General features: G+C 48.6%; 10 protein-coding genes and 1 non-coding gene across 11 annotated transcripts; 5 read left to right on the top strand and 6 right to left on the bottom strand.

The window, feature by feature from the left end:
• Positions 1 to 1,214: 1,214 nt before the first annotated feature.
• Positions 1,215 to 3,344, top strand: F4807DRAFT_433495 (uncharacterized protein; the record flags this gene model as incomplete). The annotated part of the gene is made up of 3 exons (XM_047998691.1): positions 1,215 to 1,809; positions 1,941 to 2,523; positions 2,626 to 3,344. Coding segments are annotated over exons 1-3 (1,270 nt in total), but the record flags the coding sequence as incomplete, so codon positions are not given.
• A 407-nt stretch (positions 3,345 to 3,751) lies between these two features.
• Positions 3,752 to 5,266, top strand: F4807DRAFT_168249 (uncharacterized protein). The gene has a single exon (XM_047993431.1). It carries the CDS (start codon positions 3,888 to 3,890, stop codon positions 4,830 to 4,832), a length of 945 nt encoding a protein of 314 aa, XP_047852369.1. The 5' UTR covers positions 3,752 to 3,887; the 3' UTR covers positions 4,833 to 5,266.
• Positions 5,267 to 5,699: 433 nt separating this feature from the next.
• Positions 5,700 to 6,668, bottom strand: F4807DRAFT_462291 (uncharacterized protein; the record flags this gene model as incomplete). Its single annotated transcript, XM_048001805.1, has 1 exon — positions 5,700 to 6,668. One exon carries the CDS (start codon positions 6,666 to 6,668, stop codon positions 5,700 to 5,702), a length of 969 nt encoding a protein of 322 aa, XP_047852368.1.
• A 289-nt stretch (positions 6,669 to 6,957) lies between these two features.
• F4807DRAFT_433489 (dabb-domain-containing protein) lies at positions 6,958 to 7,880 on the top strand. Its single transcript, XM_047998690.1, has 3 exons — positions 6,958 to 7,176; positions 7,224 to 7,334; positions 7,388 to 7,880. The coding sequence occupies exons 1-3, from the start codon at positions 7,111 to 7,113 to the stop codon at positions 7,541 to 7,543; spliced, it is 333 nt and encodes a 110-aa protein (XP_047852367.1). The 5' UTR covers positions 6,958 to 7,110; the 3' UTR covers positions 7,544 to 7,880.
• A 567-nt stretch (positions 7,881 to 8,447) lies between these two features.
• Positions 8,448 to 9,746, top strand: F4807DRAFT_462289 (uncharacterized protein; the record flags this gene model as incomplete). Its single annotated transcript, XM_048001804.1, has 2 exons — positions 8,448 to 8,527; positions 8,648 to 9,746. 2 exons carry the CDS (start codon positions 8,448 to 8,450, stop codon positions 9,744 to 9,746), a joined length of 1,179 nt encoding a protein of 392 aa, XP_047852366.1.
• Positions 9,747 to 10,603: 857 nt separating this feature from the next.
• Positions 10,604 to 13,811, bottom strand: F4807DRAFT_433485 (uncharacterized protein). The gene has a single exon (XM_047998689.1). It carries the CDS (start codon positions 13,701 to 13,703, stop codon positions 11,070 to 11,072), a length of 2,634 nt encoding a protein of 877 aa, XP_047852365.1. The 5' UTR covers positions 13,704 to 13,811; the 3' UTR covers positions 10,604 to 11,069.
• On the bottom strand, positions 10,779 to 10,866 carry F4807DRAFT_t101. The gene has a single exon. It is a non-coding gene; the product is annotated as a tRNA-Lys (tRNA).
• A 456-nt stretch (positions 13,812 to 14,267) lies between the features above and the next one.
• Positions 14,268 to 16,192, bottom strand: F4807DRAFT_452662 (DUF580-domain-containing protein; the record flags this gene model as incomplete). The annotated part of the gene is made up of 7 exons (XM_048000357.1): positions 14,268 to 14,458; positions 14,551 to 14,596; positions 14,652 to 15,404; positions 15,454 to 15,571; positions 15,630 to 15,798; positions 15,860 to 15,917; positions 15,968 to 16,192. The coding sequence occupies 7 exons, from the start codon at positions 16,190 to 16,192 to the stop codon at positions 14,268 to 14,270; spliced, it is 1,560 nt and encodes a 519-aa protein (XP_047852364.1).
• A 330-nt stretch (positions 16,193 to 16,522) lies between these two features.
• F4807DRAFT_168106 (major facilitator superfamily transporter) lies at positions 16,523 to 18,520 on the bottom strand. Its single transcript, XM_047993429.1, has 3 exons — positions 18,081 to 18,520; positions 17,782 to 18,028; positions 16,523 to 17,729 (listed from the first exon to the last, which is right to left on the bottom strand). The coding sequence occupies exons 1-3, from the start codon at positions 18,400 to 18,402 to the stop codon at positions 16,787 to 16,789; spliced, it is 1,512 nt and encodes a 503-aa protein (XP_047852363.1). The 5' UTR covers positions 18,403 to 18,520; the 3' UTR covers positions 16,523 to 16,786.
• On the top strand, positions 18,515 to 20,323 carry F4807DRAFT_168231 (uncharacterized protein). The gene is made up of 2 exons (XM_047993430.1): positions 18,515 to 18,626; positions 18,777 to 20,323. The coding sequence occupies exon 2, from the start codon at positions 18,833 to 18,835 to the stop codon at positions 19,718 to 19,720; it is 888 nt and encodes a 295-aa protein (XP_047852362.1). The 5' UTR covers positions 18,515 to 18,626; positions 18,777 to 18,832; the 3' UTR covers positions 19,721 to 20,323.
• On the bottom strand, positions 19,996 to 22,031 carry F4807DRAFT_168092 (MFS general substrate transporter). The gene is made up of 2 exons (XM_047993428.1): positions 20,927 to 22,031; positions 19,996 to 20,872 (listed from the first exon to the last, which is right to left on the bottom strand). Exons 1-2 carry the CDS (start codon positions 21,928 to 21,930, stop codon positions 20,272 to 20,274), a joined length of 1,605 nt encoding a protein of 534 aa, XP_047852361.1. The 5' UTR covers positions 21,931 to 22,031; the 3' UTR covers positions 19,996 to 20,271.
• Between the last annotated feature and the right edge of the window lie 633 nt (positions 22,032 to 22,664).

The raw sequence follows: 22,664 nt of genomic DNA, 5'->3' as shown, positions 1-22,664 counted from the left end.
GTTCGGAGCTCATGATTACCTATATGATACAACTTGGTAATTTATCAACTCTTCCTGTAACAACACTGCCTAGTAATCGATGGTATGTCAGGAAAACAAGATTTGAGTATTTCGGTACCAAACAGCGCAACGCGCTTGGGGGTTTAAAGATAACTAATCATGGTGTAAAAGGTAAGAGGCCTCTAACTTGCGACACGTACTTTTACACTAACCCTGGGCAGCGCCAGGTGGCGGGGCATAACTAGGCAGATATATCTGGGATGGTACCTACATGATAGTGACCGGGTTAGGTAAATAATATTTCAAATCGAAGCATGCATCCTGTGGGATTGGACTTTGAACTAGGTATGCCGTTTAATCCCACTGCTCGATCTTCTTTGAAGAATCTACAGTTGAGCTCGCATTCGTCTATAATCACTTTATAGAGAATATAGAAAGTAGAAATAGGTGCCTAGTTTCGCAAACGCTCCAGCAACGTCTAGAGATGCTCCTTATGCCGTTCTCGCCAATGATTGGATCGTCTTACAAGAACCCGTGGTCCCGAGTTCTGGTTCTGTATCACCAGACGGAAATCCCCGCTCTAAATTTGGAATAGAACGCCGCTACTAGCTTATTTCAGCGAACTGCTCGGAATACCTTTAAGAGGTCTCTTGTCCTCTCGTCATCTCTACTTCAGTCATGAGAGGTATGTAGAGATTGACCTCGGACATGGCCACTCAATTTTTCGATTTTGTGATAATTGGTGGAGGGACAGCTGGACTGGTCGTGGCTAACCGTCTCTCTGAAGACCCAAGCCAACGGGTTCTTGTTCTAGAAGCTGGCAGCGACCTTGCCGGGGACCTCCGAATTATTACCCCAGCCTTTTTTCAGATTCTTCTCGGTTCAAAAGCCGATTGGGGTTTCGAAACAGAGTCTCAGGTACGCACAAATCCTTATCCACTAACCTGGAGCTAGAGCAGATAACTAAATGAAAGAAACTGCTCAAGTCAAACCTCGAGGGTAGACGGGTTCCTTTAAATCAGGGCAAAGGCTTGGGAGGATCGAGTGCTATCAATTCTCACGTATTCATACCTCCTACCAAGGGTTTGATCGACGCATGGGAATCTTTGGGCAATGATGGGTGGAATTGGGATACCCTTAAACAATACTACGCAAAAGCGCATACATCACCGCCTGTCAATGAAGCCTCAAAACAAATGTTGGGAATAGATGGATGGACTACGAGAAACGACTCATCCAAAGGCCCGATACAAGCCTCCTTTCCGGGGGACATTTCTCATCCTATCCGAAGGGCTTGGTCGGAAGCTTTTAAAAGCAATGGATACTATATGCCAGCTGACCCCTTTCTTGGGGCCTCTATTGGAGGCTTTAGTACTACGGCCAGTATCCATCCGGAAACTAAGGAGCGAAGCTATGCTGCGTCAGCATACTACACTCCTGTTAAGTATCGAGAAAACTTGCATGTCTATACAAATGCCTTAGCCGAGAAAATTCTCATCGATGGCAGCCAGCAACCGAGAGCTTACGGGGTTCAATACAAGCAGAACAATAAGACGAAGACTGCTATCGCAGCTAAAGAGGTGATACTGGCAGCCGGCGCCTTGCAGTCTCCAAAGCTGCTGGAACTCTCTGGCATAGGCAACCCGAAGATACTTGAGAAACATAATATTCAGGTTATCAAGGATCTACCCCAGGTCGGCGAAAATCTTCAAGACCACCTCGGCTGTTACGTAAGCTACGAGGCAGTAGACGATATTGATACACTCGACGATCTAGTACGACACGATCCTGAAGCGCTAGGAAAAGCCAGTATGTGATCTTAATTACTAAGTCTTTTCTGTCCGTTTGATGCCTCTCCCAAGGGCCAATAGTCCCCAACGCATATTCAAAAGTCCTCCCCTATTAAAATTAGCGATTACTAACACCCCTCGCAAAAATAGTGAAAGACTATGCAACTGACAGATCAGGCATGCTTGGCTCTCTTGGTGTTTATTCATACGCATATATGCCTTTAGTTCAATCTTTTTCTGGCAAGGGTCATGATACGCTAAAAGAACTGCTCGATCAATACCGACCAGTCTCGGGGAAACAGCCCGACCAAGCCCAGGCCAGTATCTACTACGATATCGCAGAGAAGACACTTCTCAACCCAAAGGAACCATCGGGAACCTTTCTCGCCGCAATCTCGCAACCGCCAACCCCAATGGAACCCAACTCGAGCTCGACAGGTCCTCTGAATGGCAAATATATCACGTTTAGCGTAATGCTTTCGCAGCCCCTTTCACGTGGGAGTGTGCATATTAGTTCAGACCATATTTCTGCGCCGCCGACCATCAACCCCAACTATTTATCAAATCCCCTTGACCTTGAGATATATGCGCGCCATGTACAATACATCGAAACTATAGCCACATCACCCGCGTTCGACAAGCTACTTAAACAGCCACTTCGTAGCAGTAGTCCTTCGTTTGATATGAGTAGCTTGGACGCAGCCAAGAACTATGTACAATCAAGTGCAGCATCGTCAGTACTATCTATTTCTATCTCCTTCCACTACAGCTCAAATTTCCAATTCAATCTATTCCTAAATTTGTTGAGTAATGATTGCTGACACCAGGATACTAGGGTATGGCATGTCTGTGGCAGTTGTGCCATGCTGCCCAAGGACAAGGGTGGTATTGTGGATACGCGACTAGGGGTCTACGGAGTAGAGAACCTGCGCGTAGTAGATGCGAGTGCCATTCCGCTAATCAGCACGGCAAGCCTGCAGACTACCGTATACGCCTTCGCGGAACGGGCCGCGGACTTGATTAAGGAGATACATGGGTTGAAATGATGAGAAATGGGCGTACAACGGGGATAATTCGGAGTTGATGGAGTCCAGGTTTATATACCTAAATGCCCAATCAAGGCAATCTATGAAGCTAAATCAAAGATTTTACGTACCTGTTCCTAGTATCAATCTGACCCTTTACTCTAAGTATCATCATGGGCCTACCCACTAGCGAGGACCTATTCAGCAGGCATAGCCACCAGATGAAGTCAATATTTTCCTCTGAAGTTGATAAAGTTGTTAAACTGATTACTGAGATGATGGTAAGTCAAATAACTCATTTGTTCTCACCTGCCAGGGAAAGATACATGGCCGCATCAGGTATAACCTAAAATTCGAAGTCGCAAAGACAAAAAGCGAACATTTACGAAGAGGATACCTATCCTTTCGCATACTAAGAAAAGACGGGATATATGTATAAACCTACCTCTGTATGCGTTGCTTAGAGACATGTCAAGGCGGCAAGGCAGACTGACTTTTATTTCAGACGAAGCTTGAGAGTAACACCCCCTTGGAAAGTCGGCGCAACAAACACTATAAACGAGAAAAATGCAAGCAATCAAACGTATCTCATGCAAAAGCGCACTTTCCTCATAAGTAGAGTGAACTGTTTTATACCTCGTTACCATATGTATATCACGCAACAAATCAGCATCGTAGGAATTTGTGCCAACTCACGTATCATTGGTAGCAACATCAAGTTATCCCACGAAACACCTAAAAGTCGTCTGTATTACAACTGACAAGTTATGAATGGAGCAGCCGGAACAAGTTATAGCGCATAAGCTATGCCACGTAAGTGAGAACACGTCGAGGACCGTGATTCAGGCCCATCACATCCTACCAATAAGGAGTCCCTTTAAACGAGAGTCGCCCCAGTCGCAAATCTGACGATCTATTCGCTACTCCTAAATACGACGGCTGCAGTGCCGAACTGATCGCATATTTCTACAACCTTATACTATATTACACTGTCCCAAAGGGAGAGATTATCTAGATCCATGTTATTCAACTTCCCACGGAACAACTAGTTAGTCAGTCGGGTGTAACCACGATGGACCACCGCCGCGCCAGCGCCGCCGAGTCCGCCAGCAGCAGCGTATACTCGACGCAGACGCTGCCCGTCCCTCCCACACTTCCCATCAGCGACAGCGGGCGCGCCTCGCAAACGAGCTTCGCATCACGGGCCTGGATCTTCGGCAAAGTGCCCAACTACACTTCCACCACCACCAATCCTACCCACCAACTCAACCCCAACCCCAACAACTACTGTAATAATGATAATAACAACAACAATAACATCAATCCCGAGCAGCGCCGACAACAGCGCCGCCGGCCCTCCCGGCCCTCGCACCTAGAGCCCGTCGCGATCCGCGACAGCGTGGGGTACCCGTCGGCGTCGAGCTTCGAGGCGACGATCGAGAAGGGCACGGCGCGGTGGGGGCGGCGCAGCTCGACGAAGCCGCGGCTGGTGGACCTGGGGGGGCTGAGGCGTAAGGTTAAGCGGATGACGATGTTGCGGCGCGGGTCCGAGCAGCAGGAGCACCAGGGCGCGGTGGGGGCGATGCCGGCGACGTTGAGGGAGGCTTTTGGGGGGCAAGGGGTTGGGGTGGGTGTGGGTATTGGTGTGGGGGCAGGGGCGGATAGGGAGGGAGATCGGGGGATGGTTCAGGTTCGGAATATGAACGACAACCTGAATCTGGACCAGACGCAAGCACGAGGCGAAGAGCGTGAGCCTGAGGATGGGGATGAGGATGTGAGGATTGGTCCGCCGACGGATCGCCAGTTAGCGACGATGCTGTACCACGAGATCCAGAACGATATCATGATTCGGACGAGGACGGAGTCGCCTACGTCACGAGTACCCGAGCTGCCGTTCCGAGATAAAATAAGGGGGAAGCATTTTAGTCGGACGACGGGGAACTTGGACGAAGAAGTTTCGAGCTACGCGAAAGATAAAAGACGGGGTTGCACTACGGCGCAATGCGTTGTGATATGATAATGAGGATGTAATGATTGTTTGGTGCTTCTATGCTCAGGGGGTTTATGGGAGATGGCGGGTTTAGCGGGTGCATCGGCATGGAAAATCATGGTGTTTGGGCTTCCGGAGGTATTATCCCTTAGAGATCCGCATGATAAGTTAGGATGTGTATGAATAGATCGTGAAGATATTTGCTGATGGATCGTAATGGATAAGCATTTAGCGTTGTTCGTCTCGAATAGGGCGGGTTGGACCAAAGGTGAGGTATACTAATAACAATATACCTAAGGAATTGGTGTATAGTTACAAATAGGCCAAGGTTAGCAATAGTCCCACGGTACGCAATAAGTGTTAATAGTAAAAGTACTTCACTTCCAATTCACCAAAATCGTATTGCCCTCCCCTAGCTTCGTATACCACACTGTCCTTCCATACCATCTGCCTTTCCCTCTTATCCCTTACCTCACAGTTCGCCAAGTTTCATGTCACCAAGTGTACTACTACCGAACATAACCGATAAAGCATCCCTCGGTGAGCGATCAGGGATCCTGAACATACCGTCTGGCGTCAGATACTACATCCGACTAACTAGGTGCCCAGGGTGTCGTAATCCTCAGGAAAGACGTATCTAGGTCTAGTAATTCCGGGCAGAACGCGAATAATAGTTTCTGTCCAGTGAACGATTTCTGAGATCAGAAATTTAGGTTGAATATGGAACAACTGAAGTCTATGATCACCGCAGGGGGAATAAAGAGGAAGTAGCTTTCCTAATATTGTTCTAATAGTCATCAGGTATAAACAAGTGACTCGGGTTAGACTAGAAGTGATCTCCACGCAGTGTTGAAATTATTCGTCGTCCGTACTTCTGACCTGCTGGTTCTGTACTTATCTTAGGTTAAGCCGCCTCTCGGCCCAACTAACGATGTATCGGATGTCTATGTCGTGTTGCTCAGCTGGCATATACATCCACCTTTCTTGTTCGACATTCCAACCCCTATTTGGGAGATATGCTTCCAGCATGTAATAATTGTCCCTGTGGAATGGAAAGTCGAAGCTGGGGGGCCCGCTCCTTTCCAGGAACAAATCCGAACCCGACTCCATGTCTTCTTTTTCCATACGGAAACGTCGTCGTTTGTTGCCTTTATTTGCGGATTGCCGACGTATGGACCTTGTCGTCGAGTCTAAGTGAGCTTCAAATAGGCGGGCGTGCCAGAGAGGACTACGCAAAGCCTTGCGTACGATATCCGCGTTCGAAGCTATCAAGGTCTGGTTCCATTTAGGATGAGATCCTCTAGGGATCATGGGAATAGGTTCCCCAACATCCAGATTTTTCTGCCAGTGGGCGAAGTCGGGAATTAAACAGAGAGATGACCATCGAAGTAAACAGGTTAAGCACGTGCAGATTTCTGTGGGATCCGGAGGCTGAACGTGCTGGTACGGCTTCTTATGGATGGTCAGGAGCTCCTGTCGATTAGGGCTCTGAACATATGGTTGGATGCTGGGGTCAATATCTTCCATAAGAATTGGAAGTCGGAAGCATTTCTCCAGGCAGACGTAACGCCAACTTGTGATGGATCTCGCGATCCGACGTTCATCCTGCACGATGAAATCACGAAAAGCTCGGCTAACTCGCTGAAGGTTGAAGATGTCGCTAGGTTGAAGCAGTGCCAATATATCTAATACGAGCTCATAGGGCAGGTCCAAGAGATTTTGCGACTGAGACTTTGTACTCTTGACCTTTTTCGCCTGTTTTTTCCGGGCCCTTTCCGTACGTTTGGAGTGGAGGGTGAGAGCTTCCGTCTTGTCTTCCAATGCCCCTAATTCCTCATCATCTGACACCTCGATTTTCCGCATATCAACGCTTTACACTTGGTTTCGAGATATCTGAAGAATGCTTGGGTTTTATTAAGTTTTGCGTAGATGCTGACTTCACGGTTGTTAATTTAGGCAATTATCGTCGCAGATCGGAGTTAAGGAGGAGGAGGGTCTTTGGAGATTGGAGATTAGCGATTGAAGATCCCCCTCAGCCAACCCAATTAAAGGTACACAGGTGCCACCAAGTGGTCAGTGGCTGATTATTGGTTGCTACGTTGCGTGGCTGCATAATGACATGTACATACATATTGGTAGGTGCATATATGACTAGACCAATGGATTTTTAGTTTGTTAGACAATGGCCATCATGACAACATGGGCACTTACTTAAATACCACGCAAGAACAATATTGGAGCTGAATCTTCCCTTTCTTACTTTACTATTCAGGCAGACGAAACCCAAATCCAAATCAATCTCACCATGGCAATCTATCGTATCCTTCTACTCAAGTTTAAGGCCCTTGTGCCACCAGACGAGGACAAGGCCGTGAGTAATCATGAATGCAGATATTTAGATAGACTGACTCTATTCAGGCTTGTCAGCGAATACTAGATTTCGAGACAAATTGCATCCATCCTACGTCCCAAAAGCCATATGTGAAAGTGCTAGGGGGTGGAAAAGACAATAGCCTGGAGGGTCGACAGGTTAAGCCTTACATAACTATTCCTAATTTTCTAGTTGACCAACTTTGCAATAGGACGGAATGACGCATGCGTTCATTCTTCAATTTGAGAATGATGAAGATAGGAAATATCATGTCGAAAAAGACGCAGCTCAGCTAGAATTCGCCGCAAGTAGCCGAGACATAATTGAGAAAGCTCAAGTTATCGATTTCGCACCTGGAGTGTTCTGAGGTTCGACATGTGGACTCTTTGTCAAATTGGTATCAATTGGAGTTGGAGAAATGAGATTGATGAGATGACGTCGATTCATTCGCAACGATTGATCTTACGTATCTACAGAGAAACATAGTGGTTTGTGATTTACCTGATCAGATAAAAACCAACAAAGTAAAATAAGAACAGGTAGTTGAGCTATTCATGGACCTTAAGTGCAGCAATGTATGTAATCCAGGTAGATAAAACTAAAGGGATAGACCATTGCTAGGGAAATGCAGGTACCTAAGTACTAAAATTAGCCATGAAAAAGAACCTGACTGGGTTAATTAACAGCCCTACGTCATCCCCCACCTTAGTAGCTCAAGATAAACTTAGCTAGGTAGGTACATAGCTACCTACACTGCTACCATACTGGTCTGGTCGGGTACTGTATGCAAACACCCAGCAAATTGCAACAACCGAAAAGCCATCAGCTCAATGTTCATGTGTTCATGTTCGCTTCTTAGTTCTAACCATATTTCCTCTTTTCACCTTTAAACCAACCAACCTGATTGCCCATTACGATTTGTTTTCAACAAAGAATCATCTGCATACTCCCCAATTGATACATAGGCAATCCACCAGTTCAATAATTAGAAGGCGATCTTCTTGACACCCGCAACTGTTCAAAACAGTCCCTTGTCTTTCTCCCTATTATTCCAATACCCCACCATCCACCATCTTTCACCCATTGCCCATCGCCCATCATATCAGCCCATATCCTCATCTCGCTGTCTGTGACGGTCGCTCTCTCAAGTTTTAGCTGAGACGCGCCAACGACGCGAACCTGCTATTCCAAATTCGAAATCGAATCGCATTTATCCGTTTTCCTCAGCATTCAATCCTTTCTCCTCGATAGCAATAATAACCACAGCAACGATGTCGCAGCAACCGACAGCACCGATGCTCATCAATGTGCCTCCGCCAGCATCTAACCCGGACACACCGTCGGATATGCCGTATGTTATTCCATGCTCCCTGTAGTATTCAACATAGGCTGCTATTCCGCCTTGCTTCTCTTCTACCATTCCATACCCTCGTTCTCCCAGTCTTTCATTATCTGACTTGAGCAACTCTAGTGGAACGCCGACGAGTACGACCACCTCCCTCTCCGCCCTCTCCACAACCGCTATCAAGGATGGCCATCGGGGTCACGCCTTCCATAATCTCGGAGGCCCCCGACATCAACACCACTCATCTACGAATTCCCTTGAAGCCGAACGTGCTGATCGAATTAGCCGGCTTGCCGGTCTCGAACGTGTCTCTACCCTCCGCGCTCCCAATCAAAACCAGCAAGGCGGCAATGCCACCGCCACACAGACCGCGCCCGCCCCAACGGCCGCCCAGCAGGCTGCAGCCGCCGCCGCCGGCCTAACGCCCGCATTTTTCGACTCCAACGGTCAGCCGACAGCTGTTACTAAGATGAGCACTGTTGGTACGGCTTCTGCGACGGGTAGTGTCGGTGCGCGAACCACAACTGAGGCGGAACATTTTGCCGACGCCGACATGGATGCAGATCTTACCGAGGTTGATGAAGACGGTATGTCTACAGATACTAACTATCAGACAATGGACATTGACTCTACCGGCGCCATAGACCCTATGGACGAGGACATATCGAGTCGCTCGGCCGGGGGCTTCGAGGATCGTATGAGCGACGATGGCACAGCCAGCCTTGTCGCCTTTGGCGAGGGCGCAAATAGTACAGTCAGCGGTCCTATCTATCATCGCCGACCTCTTCCCGGCACTGCTGGCGCAGCCGGCGTCTGGGGGTTGGAGCGAAGCAGCTCTGGCCTTAGCCAGGAAGCTATGAACCGTAGCCGAGAAATGCGCGACGTCGGAAACGACACCCCGATCAGCGCAACCGCCGCGGCAGAGACACGTCAGGCCAAGTACGTCGATGGTGTGGCTGTAGATGGTGGCGGTCACGTCGGCACCTCGGATGATGATGTGTTTGTCGATACCACGACCCGCGGACCTGTACCCGTTCAACCCGGCCAGCCCCGAACAAGCGCACTTCGTGAGGGCGTTGGTGGTCCCGCGACACGCGAAGCCGCTGAACGCATCGTTCGAGAACGTCTCGATAGTGGCGAGAACGTACGCGCTCCGGTCCTAGGCAACCCTTCCGGCAAGGACGGAGATAAACTAGGCAAGTTCTACTTCGAGGACAAGAAGTAGAAGCGGGCGGACAGTTGAGCAGGCGCCAGGTGATCTGGGTCCGAGTACTGCGCGGTTCATTTCTAGGGTTTCTTTTTTTACGCTTTTATTGTGCTGTTATGGGACGGAGTGGCGTTGCAATGGCGTAACGCGGACAAGACAAAATACCACTGAACTATGGACTATGACACAACAGTGGAGAAGGGCGGTTCGACTGACTGCCATTTGCTTTTTTCTTTAAACCGGCCTGCTACTGGATGATATGATTTGCTATTCCGCAAGGACGGAGACCTGGGCCTGGATCTGGAAGAGGCATACATGAAGACGCAGAACGCAGCTTTAAACCATGTACTACCTACGATGGCTTGAGAGTAAAGAGGAACAGGAAAGGGTAGAGGGGACTGCTTTGATTAGGAGAGTCCTACTACATGTATGTTAAGTGATATCGATCGGCTTGGGCATAGGGTGGGCGGTTTTATGGTCAGACCCCAAAGACCCAGGATTGCTTTTAATACGACGTTGGACGGACTTGCCGTTGCGTTACTTCTATGAGGGTCATTTAGACGATGGTTTGTCTTGCGCTCTGCCTGTATCCCGTGTGTCTGGTAGGAGGATGACAGTGATTATGGTGATGATGAGCAGAACCTTCGTGTGTTTTGGTGGGAATACTTGCGTGTAAGGACACGATTAGGTGGATAAGCCTGTTATAATGACGATATTACTTATACGTATCTCATTCTTGGCTTTCGCGGAGTGGAACTTATCCACTTCAAATCTTCAAATGACTATACCCGACTCCACCGGAAAGGGGAGCCGCAACAGCAGTGGAGTCAAGTATATTGATCACCATAATTCTTAGCCTCATATTAGGTCAGCCCTGCTTTCAGACACCAATCTCTTCTAGCTTCAAGAAGCAAAAAATTAAACTCAGGCTACTTGTTACTCGCTTCCGCTTCGTGGTGCTTGTAAGGCTGCGCATTATATAATATGGCATCTAAGTTAACTATCTAATTTACTGCTTACGTCTAGGCTAGAGCTAGCACAAAAAAAGAACGCCCACGGTGGGACTCGAACCCACAGCCTTGGGATTTCATTTATGGGAAATAAAAGTCCCACGCTCTAGCCATTGAGCTACGCGGGCCTCATCTTATCGAGGTGTCCCTTGATGTTGATATGTGACTATGTGTAAGTCGGACCTATATGTGTGTTGAGCAAACCTACATCCCTAATGTGGCTTCAATGTTGCCTCCTTTTTGCACTAGGCAAGCCCTCTATCGCTTGCTATCTTGTTGTTCCCTTTTCTAAGGCTTTCAAACGTTGTCGCTGTTTAGGTGCACACGTAGCTTAGACGATGGTAATATCGACAAGCTTCGACACATCCACAGAGAAGGACCGCATCATTCCAAAGAAGGAGGTGGACAAGAAGTCCTCGCCTTGCATTGCTTCGTGTAGGTAGCACTCTCCCACAAACTCGTAGGTCGATGAGTCTTCCGATGTAGCTTCTGTGGGTTGCGCATCGCTCTTTCCATCTCCCCTTTCCTCGGCCGCTCCTTCCCCCGTTCTTTCCCCAGCATTCTTCTCTCCTATCCCTGTTTGTGTTTCTGTTTCCTTTTCTGATTTTGCTTCTTCTTTTGTTCGTTGAGGACGTAGAATATACGGAAAAAACCCTCCTACGCAAGCCACAACTAAATCGCCCTCTCTAACACCACCATCAAGCCTCCCTAGCGTATCTTCGCTTACTTCGGGCAACATACCGCGAACAGCCTTTGCGTGGATACGCGCCGCGTTCGGATCACGTTCGTTGAGAAACGCTTGAAACTGCTCCATCATCATTCTAGACATAGGATCGTTCATCGTCCTCCCCAAATCCGCCTGCCTTCTTTTCTCTACTTCTTCCTTGTCTTGCCCCTTTCCATTCCCATCGCCGGCTTCGTCCCCTATAGGGCTGTCCAAATGCGGATCAATAGCCTTAACGTCCTCGATCCCAGTCATCCCAAACCTACCCCCTTGGGTCCAGAAAAAGCGTCTTCCGATGGAATTTTTAGCTAGCAGTTCTTCGTATGGTTTCGACTTCCCGCACTGCGACAACGCAGTCATGAGTCCTGGCGAAGCCCGCAAGCGCGCCGCGTTCTCAGGCGTCTGAAGCTCAGATATGTTACTGCAGTCGAGCTGGTGCATGATGGCCTCTTCCGCGATCATGCTCGCGAACGCGTGTCCGAGGCTATCTGGTGGAGCGACGACATCCCTCATTGTAGCAGAGGCGGATTTGGACCCACCGGAATTGAGGATCAGGGTCCGCCAGAAGCGTTGGCCTACTTGCTCGCGGGTCTCCTGTGAGAACGGGTTGGGAGTAGCAGACATCGCCTCGTTTAATTTCTTGAACTCGGTAAAGAGCACATGTCGCGCGTTGCCCCCGTTGAAGATCGGCGAGACGTGGACGATACGGTCGAGCGGTCGGGCTTGTAGGTGCAGTGCGTTGTCTGCGGAGACCGTGATCGGCTTCTTCGCGGACTCGGGTTTGATCGCGTCCCACCACTGCCTCATGCCGCCATTCGGATTAAACAAGGGACCAACCTTAGGCGGTATAGCGCCGAAATCAGGGACCCAGGTCGGCAAGCCCTTCAACCGCTTCTCGCAAGGCGGACGCTCGGCATACCAGAGCATCAAGTCCTGGCGCTCGAGAACCGTGTATCTCGCTGTCTCGATGAACACTTGCTGCGGCGTCTTCCCATAATCAATATTGGGCAAGGGCTGAGGGCCCTCCTTATGAAACTCCACGCGCCGCGACGGCGTCGCAAGCAACACCATCGAAAACACGCTGTCCCTCACATCCCTCGGCCCGCACTCGCGCGCCGTCTGCACCATGGGCAGCAGCTCCACCGACTCGCCCAACCGCCTCCTGCGCTCCGCGATCTCGATCTGGTTCGCGATATCGAAGCCCTTCATCACGTGCGGCAGCAGCGGGACCCCGAAGAACTTGGCCTGGAAGAAGGGCATCGCGCGCGACGCCGCGATGTACCCCGGCCAGTGGATGTTGCCCCGCCCGCAGACCACGATCGGCACTTTAGCCAAAGCGATATCCGCGACCGCCTGCACGCTCTGCCAGTACGCGGACCCGAAGACGGCGGAGATCTCCCGCCACAGCGCGAAGTCGAACGAATCCAGGTCGCCCGCGGGGCAGCTGAGCAGCCGCTCCCTGATCCCCGTCAACTGCTGCACCGTCGCCGCCGACAGCCGGTCGTCGGGACCTAGCCCGACGCCCCGACTCGCCTCGTCGAAGCGCCGCCCCATCTCCGCGATCGTGGCGAAGGCCCTCGTCGTCAAGTCCCCTTTATCTGAGCTCAGCCAGCATAAAGTGCGCTCGGCGCCCTCGAGCACGGCGCGCTGGACCCGGGCCTGCGCGCTCATCTCCGCCGGCGTGCGGCCCACGAGGACGTCTGCCCAGAGGGTGCGTGGGCGCGTCTTGCGCCGGAACGTGCGTAGCGCGTCGCCTAACTGCTTGGGAATGTCCTGGGGCGCGCCATCGACGGATACCGTCGTGGTGGTGTTATTCGCGGCGGCAGAAGCGGTTTCCGCGGACCGGTCGTACGATATGCATTCGTACGATGCGTCCTTGATCACGGCCTCCGTGAGCGTTAGCTCAATGGGGGCTTCTTGTTCCGCGGCCGGCTGTAGAACGGCGAGACGGGCTGTGAGGGTGTTGTTGTTAAGAAGCGTGGAGAAGGGGTTTGGGGGAGCCATCGCGCGGTACTGGACCCTCGCGTAGGCTATGGAGTTATGAGAGGAATGGGGACGGCGGATGGTGGATGGCGGTGAAGGTGAAGGTGAAGGTGAAGGTGAGGATGAGGGCGAGAGATTTCTAGCGGGGCAGCTGAACAAAGATACGAGTCGTGCTGGCCTCGTAACCGGACGTTTAAGTGCTCCGCACGAGTATCGCCACTGTCCTCGAGTGAAAAAAGGAAAGTAAAGGCCTCTCATAATATACCACGAGAATTACGATCACGCCGCGGTAAGATAGGTAGGCATTGTTGCCTATTTCCTACCTGTCTAGAAGGAGTGTTGACTCCCATTGTGATACGATGCCTAACAAAATCGGTTGTTGCTAGTCTAGATCTGTTGTTGCTTTTCAGCTATTTCAGGTCTGCAGCCTAGACCGTCAATCTCGCTTCAGCAGGTTCGGGGTGCATTAGCTGGATCGAGCTAGCTGCATAATCTTGGAGGTCCCTCTCAGTTCTCCAGGACCGAGGACTCCTATTTCTAGGCGCTATTTCAAATTGGTTGCTGTATTCGACAATCGTCGCCTACCTATTTAAACAAATTTTTATCACTTCCACATTGACACTTATTACGCGACATAGAGGTTTCAATTGGATTATTATGATTATCAGGTATCTAGGCCACTTAGGTCCAAAGCATCACTTTCTAGGAATTTCCTGGATTCCAACTGGCCTTGATTGAATTAAAAATAGTGGCACGAGATTGCTCACGATGCCGTGCGACGTCAACTTTCTAGATCGCATGACCTTCCTTCGAAAGAGACGTTTAGGCATGAATGGCTACCTGGACCTGCGGGTAGACACGAACCATCTCTCCATACAAATCAGGATGATTCTGCATCAAGGCCTGCGGGTCCCATGCCGAAGCGACAAATATCGTATCGATGCCGCTGCTTATCGGTGTCGTGAAGATGTTGCAGATTTGCAAGCCGATAAGGAACGCGAAGGCCACCACAACTATGACGCCGAGTTAGCCGATAGACCACAGATGGTACTATACTAAACATTTCCGTGCAGCTTTAAATTTAAGATTATGAGGATAGACTTACCGGCAGTGTACGAGCCGTCGGAATTATATGATGGCTTGGTGAATACCTAGCATAAAATGTAAGCAATCCATCTTTTCCTCACAACTTATGAGATTCCTTACAAGGTATAAATACGCGAGCAAGCTCGTCGCATAGCCAACAAATGTAGCTCCCATAGAGAGAACCGGACCAATAAGGCATTCGTTGACTAGGGCATCGATACCACGATTCTTGATCATAGTCCACGTATCCTTAGCGGCAGCGAAGTATGGTTTGCCATACAACGCGATATACGAGAAGGCGTAACGGTTGAGAAACTGTACCGCCCAATCAAGGAGCCCGATGATGCATCCAAGGATCCAGAACATAACCATTCCAACTATGTTTCCTTCGGAAGCCTCGCTCTGTTGAGCGACGGAGCACAACTGTCTTAGAAAATTGATGATCGCCACAATTAATGATCCAAGAGAAATAGAACCAAAGCTGTATGTAAGTGCTCGTCGGAGACTACCTCGGGTGGCACCCCTAGGGAGATTCTGAGGGTGGAAGTACCAAGATCCGTAAACGCCGGAAATAGTCGTATGAATGGTGTCTTTTAACCACTCCGATATCCAATACATTGCGAATGTGATGAAGACGATTAGTCCCTTAACTTTGGCGTTACTGCAACCACCAGCTCCCTCCGCGCAAGCTGGATTCTGCCCCGGAGAATACTTCGCATATACCGCTACAAGGGTCACAGAGTACCAGGCAGCGAGAGCCGTGGCGCAAAGACCGCCGAGGGCACTAACTAGGTAGACGTGACCATAGCTCTTAGAAACGTCGACGGCAGTCTTTAGCATAAGAGCGCTAAAAGGTATTCGGGGGATCCAGCTCTATAAGATAGTGAGCGAAAGCATACACGAGTATAAGGGGCAGTCTCACGATGAAAGCAAATACTAGGAAGGCGACAAAGATCAAGAAAACGATACCACCAGAGTAGTAGTGACGTGTTAGCATGTAGATCGCTGTGACAAGGCCAAGGACAATATTGAGGATACCACTACGATGATTAGTATTCATGTGATACTCTCCTAAAGGCTCCGGAGTATGAGACTTACGTTATCCAGATGAATTGTTTAGGAAATTGGCGAGCTAAAAGTACGTAGACATAGCTGAATACAATTGCGACACAGAGACAGAAGGCGAATAGAATGAGAGTGTTCGTGTTGAGACCAACTCGTGATCCAGAATCATAGATGCCGCCTCCCTGGAAACTTTTCGATGAAGCTGTGATTGGTTAGTCTACACCGAGAACAGCGATTTGGGTCAGAAATAGTGATCTACCAACCATATCCATTAATAGAAATACCCGAAACAGCAACGAAGCCTGCGCAGACGATAAGGAACTAAGTTCGTTAGTATCTGGTTTTAGTACTTAATAAGAAGAGCAACACACGAGAATTCCGGCCCAGATATCGTTGTACTTGGGACGCTCAAGCTTGAAAGCCTGATCGAACATGGGTTTCTCGTTGCCGTAGCCATTTGTATAGTTCGGACCTGGACCCGGTGCCGGTGCTTGAGGACCGGGCTGCCCATATTGAGGCGACGGGGCATACTGATTAGGCGCCTGTTGCGTATTGTAATAGGCGGCGGCTTCGCCGCGGGGTTGATCGCCCATCATCAAAGAATATAGCTCCTATGTGGAGTTATCTTAATAACTATGACCGAGTTAGAGCACATTAGCATGAAATTGAATTCTCAGAAAAACATGAGGTACCTACTCACAGAAGGAAAATCAGATGATGCGGATGTTGATGTTGTGCTGAGCTAGACAAAGAAATGTTGTTGAGGAATGGAATGTTTCAACGCTCTAATTTACCTACTAGGAAATGATGCTGTTTCCCCAAAGACAGAAGGTTGACATCATCTTCGCACTAGCTGAAGCTTATGAAGCTCATTTTGGAAATGTCAATGTGGGTTGAGGTTACCGGCAACTTAGACTTTTGATAGTCTAAAATCGAGAAGATTCAGACTATCCCTTTTCTTTTCAAGTCCAACGCTGTCGCATCGTTCATTGGTAGCCCCTCATGTCAATGGCGTCACAGTCGTTCCACAACAAACGGGAAGTGGGTAGGCGAATCAATCTCAGTTTGCATCTCACGTTACCATGGATGGATCATGAAACTATTAAGTCTTGGTCACCACCAAGAAATCGATAAACCAAGGAATTTAGATATCATTCGGATTAGTACTGCCGTGCCGTTCATCCGCTGTATCACCGACCTCGTTGCACTTTAACTCCGTGAAAAACAACACTCGCGCATGCATACAAAAATGCGCTCGTATAATAAGGTATCCCATAAACACCTGTCGAGATGCCTTTAACCCAAATTGACGCCATTAACGGGGCCCCTACCAGAGAACCAAGGATTTTAACCATCATGACAATAGAAAAAATGTGAGTTTCCGGTTCTGTCGAATTCGTTGACCGATCCTCATCCGTGGGTACTACCGATGGAGACTTCAATAAACCCAAAGTGAACACGGGAAGAGCGGATCCGAGAGAGTATAGCAGCAAAGAAGGAAACAAGAACGAAGGCGTGACTGAGAGCGCAATAGCAAGCGCACCTATTTGGGACAAGATTAAGCAGATCCGAGAGTACTCGACATTGTCCCAGTCGGACAGCGTTGGGGGTTGATTCGGTCCTTGTGTACCTCTAGCCCTGAGAATTCCAGGGATCACAAAAGTGAGGAGTGTGAAGTTTACAACAGCTTTCGCAGATAAAAGATACCCCGCCGAAGCAAATTCCCAGTGATATCTTTTCGATATAAACTGAGCTAAGAGGGTAGTATCAGAGCTCGCGAGAGAAGTCAGAAAGAAGCTTATAAGCAAAAGACTTAGGTTCCTAGGATGGCTTCTGACGATAGAGTAGAGAGTATGAAAGCGTTTAATGACGGGCTTTAGTATATTGCCACTAGAACTTTGTGCTTTCAAAGTGGGAGAGGATATGAGAGGCCGGCGCTGCTCATCCTCTGATGCTGGTCGGTTATGCGTAGGATCTGCGAGTAATGATATCGTAGGTATGGCTAACAGCAAAAGGCAAATACCGATCAATAATGGGAGAAAGAGGTTCAAAGTCATAGTTGCACCAGCAAGACCGGGACCAACGAACGTTACCACATATGATATCGCATTTGTCCAGCTGAAATAAGTTGCTCTGCGACGTCAAGGTCAGTTAAAAGAGTATAGCGCCTGCACGGAATTCTTACCGAACGACGTTGTCATCCGTCAAACTGGCTGCGAGAGCATAAACGATAGAATTTAAGACGCAGTTCCCGCCAAGAATCGAGAGGCACGGACCAACGATGATCGCTTTCAGAGGGAGACTCTTTTCGAAGAAGCCGACCATAACAACCCAAGCAAGCAAAAATAACCTTGGAACGATGTTGAGCCATAGGACTGTTCTCCGGCCATACTTCTCGGCCACAAATCCTAAAGGGATAGTCATAACGAAATCTGACTGGTATTAGTCTCAAAGCATATTAGACCTCAATCAAGCCGGACTCACCACCAACAATCCATAACGTTTCCATAATGCCTACTACCCAAGCCAAGCTCTTCTGGACGTCATCAATCTTACAGAGCTTCTCATCAATATTCCCATCATTATCGATAACGGATGGGTCGTGGAGGTTATAGTAATCCCGACAGAGACGTCTCTCGATAATTCGGTTTAGCGGTAGCTGATAGAGGCTTGCCGATAGATTGACTAGGAGTATCAAGACCAACAGTGGCGCTATCGCGAGCTTTGGACGGGGACGACGACGCGCCTCCAGCACTGGGATTTCTGCATCAACACGTACATCACGCACATCACGTAAAGCGTCCATATTTCAAGGTCGGTTGAAATACGGTAGGCAGAAGATGTTAACGACAGCAAGTTCAAATGCTCAGCTGTTCAGACATTATCATGAGAAAAGTGGGGATTCATATCAGCAGATAAGAAACCTCGATTTCTCAGAATAAACTTCTATATCCATATTTTGCCAAAATGAATATCCAATATTCAACTAAGCAGTATATAGGATTACCCCTTCCTAACCTCTACTTAAAGGTATGTATTTTGATACAGAAGGAGATACCTGGTGAGTCAGTTGAGAGTTAGGATGATAAAACCTTGGGTGATATTTTCAACTTATAACCTCGCTACCTCATTCAATTCATCAATTACTCTTCTAGACCAGCAACATATTAACCAACCCAGCATCGTACAGGAGTCTTTACCTATCGAATAGGGGCCGTCTCTCGTCGCTATACAAAATGAGTAACCACATGAAATTTGAAGTCATCAAGTATTCCGATGTTCAATATGACATAGAGGGACAAAAATTAGATTTTCATGATGAGTTGAACACACAAAAATTCAATACATCTTCATACCGGTGGGATTACACATGGGCAATGAACATACCATCCGAACTACCATATTCATTCCAAAGATGGCTACCTCTAATTCTCGCCAGCCGTTCCCTTTCGCCTTCTGATGTTCAAACTGTCACTCTTGGCAACCCAGAGGTCTGTTTGCTCGAAAAAATAGCTAAAACATCTGTCACTTCCCGGGAAATTGATGGGGCGTATGAAGATAAGGTCAAAGAAAAGATCGCCCCTCTCTTTTCGACACTAGAATTTCCTCCCCAGGGTCTTTTCATGCAGCTTAATACTTGCTCTACAAAAGACGGCGTTCCAGGGCTTGTCGGAGGAGCATTGTGTACGGTGAAAGAGGTCATCTTGCAGCTCGTTACCTCGAAAAAGGCCCTGAATGCATTCTCTTGGCACCTCCAGGACAGGACAGAAAGATTATTTTACTATGGATCTCCATTTATGACGGAAAGGCACCAAGCCAGTTTCGAAGTGTGGCATTCTAGTCAAGAACCACTACAGCTATTTTTACTACCGTTCGACGACCGGATGAAACAAGAAAGGGAGTACCGCGTCTTCTGCCCACCGGCCTGGAGGTCTTCCAAGTATACCCCGAAGATAACAGCAATTAGTCAACGCAAATGGGACGAACCATGGCTTCTCGCAAACATGCCTCTGCCGGATATGAAGCAATGGGCATCTAAGATCCTCGCGATGTGCGATGAGATCCGGGAAAGAATACTGAAAGAACTCGATCACGATAACATGATGGATTTGTGCATGCTCTAGCAGGGTTTTACATTTGATGTCTTCATTGACGAGGAATTGAGGAACAGCAAGATCGTCAAATTAAACGCGTTTGGTATGAGATCTAAGTGTGGTTCTTGTCTGTTCGAATGGAGAAAGGACCAAGGCATCTTGTATGGTGAGGGTGAAGAGGGGAAAGCATTCAGGGTTACGTGGTAATCCGCGTCGGAGGCTGCTACGCGTGAGATAACCACGCGCATGACTTCTACTTACGGAAACAGAATGTACGTATTCACTTGAGTTTTGTAGCTGATACAAACGTCTGCTTGGATCTGCTATAATTCGTGCTTCTATACACGGTAACTTCACTGCGAACTAGGTATTACCTTCTAGTTACATATTCCCAAGTCTACCAGCATACACTACTAGACGTACGGCTTTCATTACTAGAAGGAGGGAACACCTTTTTGGTCGAGAACTTACCTGACGAGACCCAAACCGACCATGGGGGTTCGCGATAAAATTTATACAATTATACGTTATCCAATCTATCTACGATGTGGTAAGGATAGCTACCTAGGTTCCTAGGTGGTCTATTTCTGAACCATACCCTTCTCTAATTCATCTTTCTCGTCAGCTGTCAACTCAGCTGACGCTTGGCCAATTCTCGTAGTCGCCGCGCAGGCAAAGGCCACGCCAGCCAAACTAAGACCAGTCCAAAATCCAATCTGGTACTTTTCACGAAGGGTGGGGTCCTCTTGCGCACGGGAACGGGCCCAGGATGAGACGGCCAATTCAGCTACCCCGAGCCAAAATGCCATGCCAAGGTATCCGAGACTGATGATCCACCCTGCAGCGGTCGCCTGTAAACGTCTAGGCATCGCGGTCGTGCTGAAAACGTTAGTCACGTTGTAGGTGATATCTATACCTATGGTGCTGCATATCATAGACGGGAATACGTATGCCCAATAGATATGGCTGGTCGATAACTTGTTGGGGCCGTCTTGTGATGGTATTAAGGGGAATAGTAAAACGCAGAGTATATAGCCCATGCAAGAAACAAGCAGAAGTATTTGCCCAGATAGTATGTGTAGGACAAACCCGCCCGTAATTGCTAGTATGAAGCCGCCGAGGGCTAGGGGGATGAACCACACAGCAGTCTGCAAGGGGGTCGCGTGTAGAACATTCTGGATACTGATATTTATTATTAGTAAATGCATGAGAAGGGCTGCGAATATGGGAACTCACTAAAAGCTGGCATAGAACAAAAAGATAGAGAAAACGCCAAAGCCGCAGAATATGAATCCGGAGATCCGCTTCATGTATTTCGGACGGAATAGATCGGCTGGTAGGAGTGGCTGAGCCGAGACCCATCCTTGCACATATACCGCAGCGCAGAGCATGAGACCGCCCATTATAAATGTGACGTAGATGTACGGCGTTCGCCAGCCATCTGGGGCGTTGCCTCCATCTGTTAGCGCATACACGACAAGGACTAGCCCCGGCACGATGGTGCAGGCACCCCACCAATCCATGCGAACACCGGGGCCATCATGTCCAAGGTGCCGTGGAATAGTAAAGAAGCCAGTGACAATGAGGAGGAATTCGAAAGCAGAGCCGACGAAGAAGTATACTCTCCAATTGGCAAGTTGTCCGGTGACAGCACCCATGATGATGCCAAAATAAAACCCGATACAAGCTGCGGCGCCGTACAAGCTAAAGACAAGGTTCTTGCGTGGCCCCGGCCGATATGTCTGACCTAAGAGAGTCAGACCCGCCGGGAGGAACGCAGAAGCGCCTATGCCTTGCATCGCACGGCCGACTATCAGCATGATGGGGTTCTTGCTGAAGCCACAGACGATGGACCAGATCAGGAGCCAGACATGACCACCTAAGAACACGTTTCGGCCTCCGTACTGAGAACAGAGACGCGCAAATGGGAGGAGAAGGGCGGCGGTAGTCAGGTTTATGACGCCGGCTGGCCATGTTTGCTGTGATTCTGGGATCTGCAATGATTCGGTGATCGCTGGTAGGACGATATTGAAGCCGCTGATGAAGTACTCGCTCATACATAACGAGGATACAATGGCGAAAACGAAACCAGCTTCGGCAGCCCAGTTGGAAAGAGTGTCAGGTCTCTCGCGACCTAATCGCTCGATATCGGCTTTGCCTAGGTTTTCGGTGTTGCCGTCTTCAGGGGCTTCGGAGGCTGTAACGAATACGCCGTTGGCGGTCTCCGTCGACCCGGCCATTGTAATTGAAAATTTCAGTATCAGTGAGTTAAATATTTAAGATCAACGATTATATGAGCGTGAGTGATGGCTAGTAAGTAACTCTATGGAAGGAAACCCCTTAATCAACATAACCCAATAAACTTGGCAAACGGAGGACACTAATGAAGCCATTATAAGAGTTTATATACAGACCGCTTAAAAGAAACTTCTAAGTCGTGGCGTCACAGTTGCATTACTAATATTAATAAGATAAATTCGTTGTCAGAGTCGTCAGTCTGCGAGAGATGATTCTTGGCCACCACATTGAGAAGTTGGTTTGAATTGTTGTGTAATTGACCCTTGTGGTTGTGGTGGATGGGGTGGATGTTAAGGGGATACTTGGTAACACATGCTGGCCTTAATGGAGCTTCTTATTGGTCAGTTTTGGGCGAGTAAGAACTAAGAGATATTCAATTCGGACCCATTAAAATGCACGACTTGAGTCTTGGCTACCCTTTTAGGTATAGACTACGCAAATTGTACATGATGTTAGATAAAAACCTTAAATCGCCCCTCGGTTTCCGAATCCTCTCATGGTTCCACCTCGAGTTCCTGATCGGAACCTTTTACAAATCACTTCGTGAAATCATCACCTTTATTCACCGACATCGTCAACATTGCGTTGTTTGTCACCGAATTAAGAGACGGATCTGGAATTACTACTCGTCAGGATTGGGTTTCGAATCTCTTCTAATCTCTCGTCGCCTAATAAG

The sequence above is a fragment of the Annulohypoxylon truncatum genome, assembly GCF_022578515.1.
Source record: "Annulohypoxylon truncatum strain CBS 140777 unplaced genomic scaffold F4807scaffold_25, whole genome shotgun sequence".
NCBI lineage: Eukaryota > Fungi > Ascomycota > Sordariomycetes > Xylariales > Hypoxylaceae > Annulohypoxylon > Annulohypoxylon truncatum.
The sequence above is the reverse complement of the archived record's forward strand: the minus strand, read 5'-3'. Positions and strand labels throughout refer to the sequence as shown.

Bases quoted from the DNA above. Each gene is read 5' to 3' on its own strand.
- F4807DRAFT_168249 (XM_047993431.1), top strand. From the start codon at position 3,888: ATGGACCACCGCCGCGCCAGCGCCGCCGAGTCCGCCAGCAGCAGCGTA.
- F4807DRAFT_433489 (XM_047998690.1), top strand. From the start codon at position 7,111: ATGGCAATCTATCGTATCCTTCTACTCAAGTTTAAGGCCCTTGTGCCA. The intron at 7,177-7,223 runs GTGAGTAATCAT...GACTCTATTCAG, and splicing joins CACCAGACGAGGACAAGGCC to GCTTGTCAGCGAATACTAGA. The intron at 7,335-7,387 runs GTTAAGCCTTAC...ACTTTGCAATAG, and splicing joins ATAGCCTGGAGGGTCGACAG to GACGGAATGACGCATGCGTT.
- F4807DRAFT_433485 (XM_047998689.1), bottom strand. From the start codon at position 13,703: ATGAGAGGCCTTTACTTTCCTTTTTTCACTCGAGGACAGTGGCGATAC.
- F4807DRAFT_168106 (XM_047993429.1), bottom strand. From the start codon at position 18,402: ATGGACGCTTTACGTGATGTGCGTGATGTACGTGTTGATGCAGAAATC. The intron at 18,029-18,080 runs GTGAGTCCGGCT...AATACCAGTCAG, and splicing joins AACGTTATGGATTGTTGGTG to ATTTCGTTATGACTATCCCT. The intron at 17,730-17,781 runs GTAAGAATTCCG...TTGACGTCGCAG, and splicing joins ACGGATGACAACGTCGTTCG to AGCAACTTATTTCAGCTGGA.
- F4807DRAFT_168231 (XM_047993430.1), top strand. From the start codon at position 18,833: ATGAGTAACCACATGAAATTTGAAGTCATCAAGTATTCCGATGTTCAA.
- F4807DRAFT_168092 (XM_047993428.1), bottom strand. From the start codon at position 21,930: ATGGCCGGGTCGACGGAGACCGCCAACGGCGTATTCGTTACAGCCTCC. The intron at 20,873-20,926 runs GTGAGTTCCCAT...AATAAATATCAG, and splicing joins TTGTTCTATGCCAGCTTTTA to TATCCAGAATGTTCTACACG.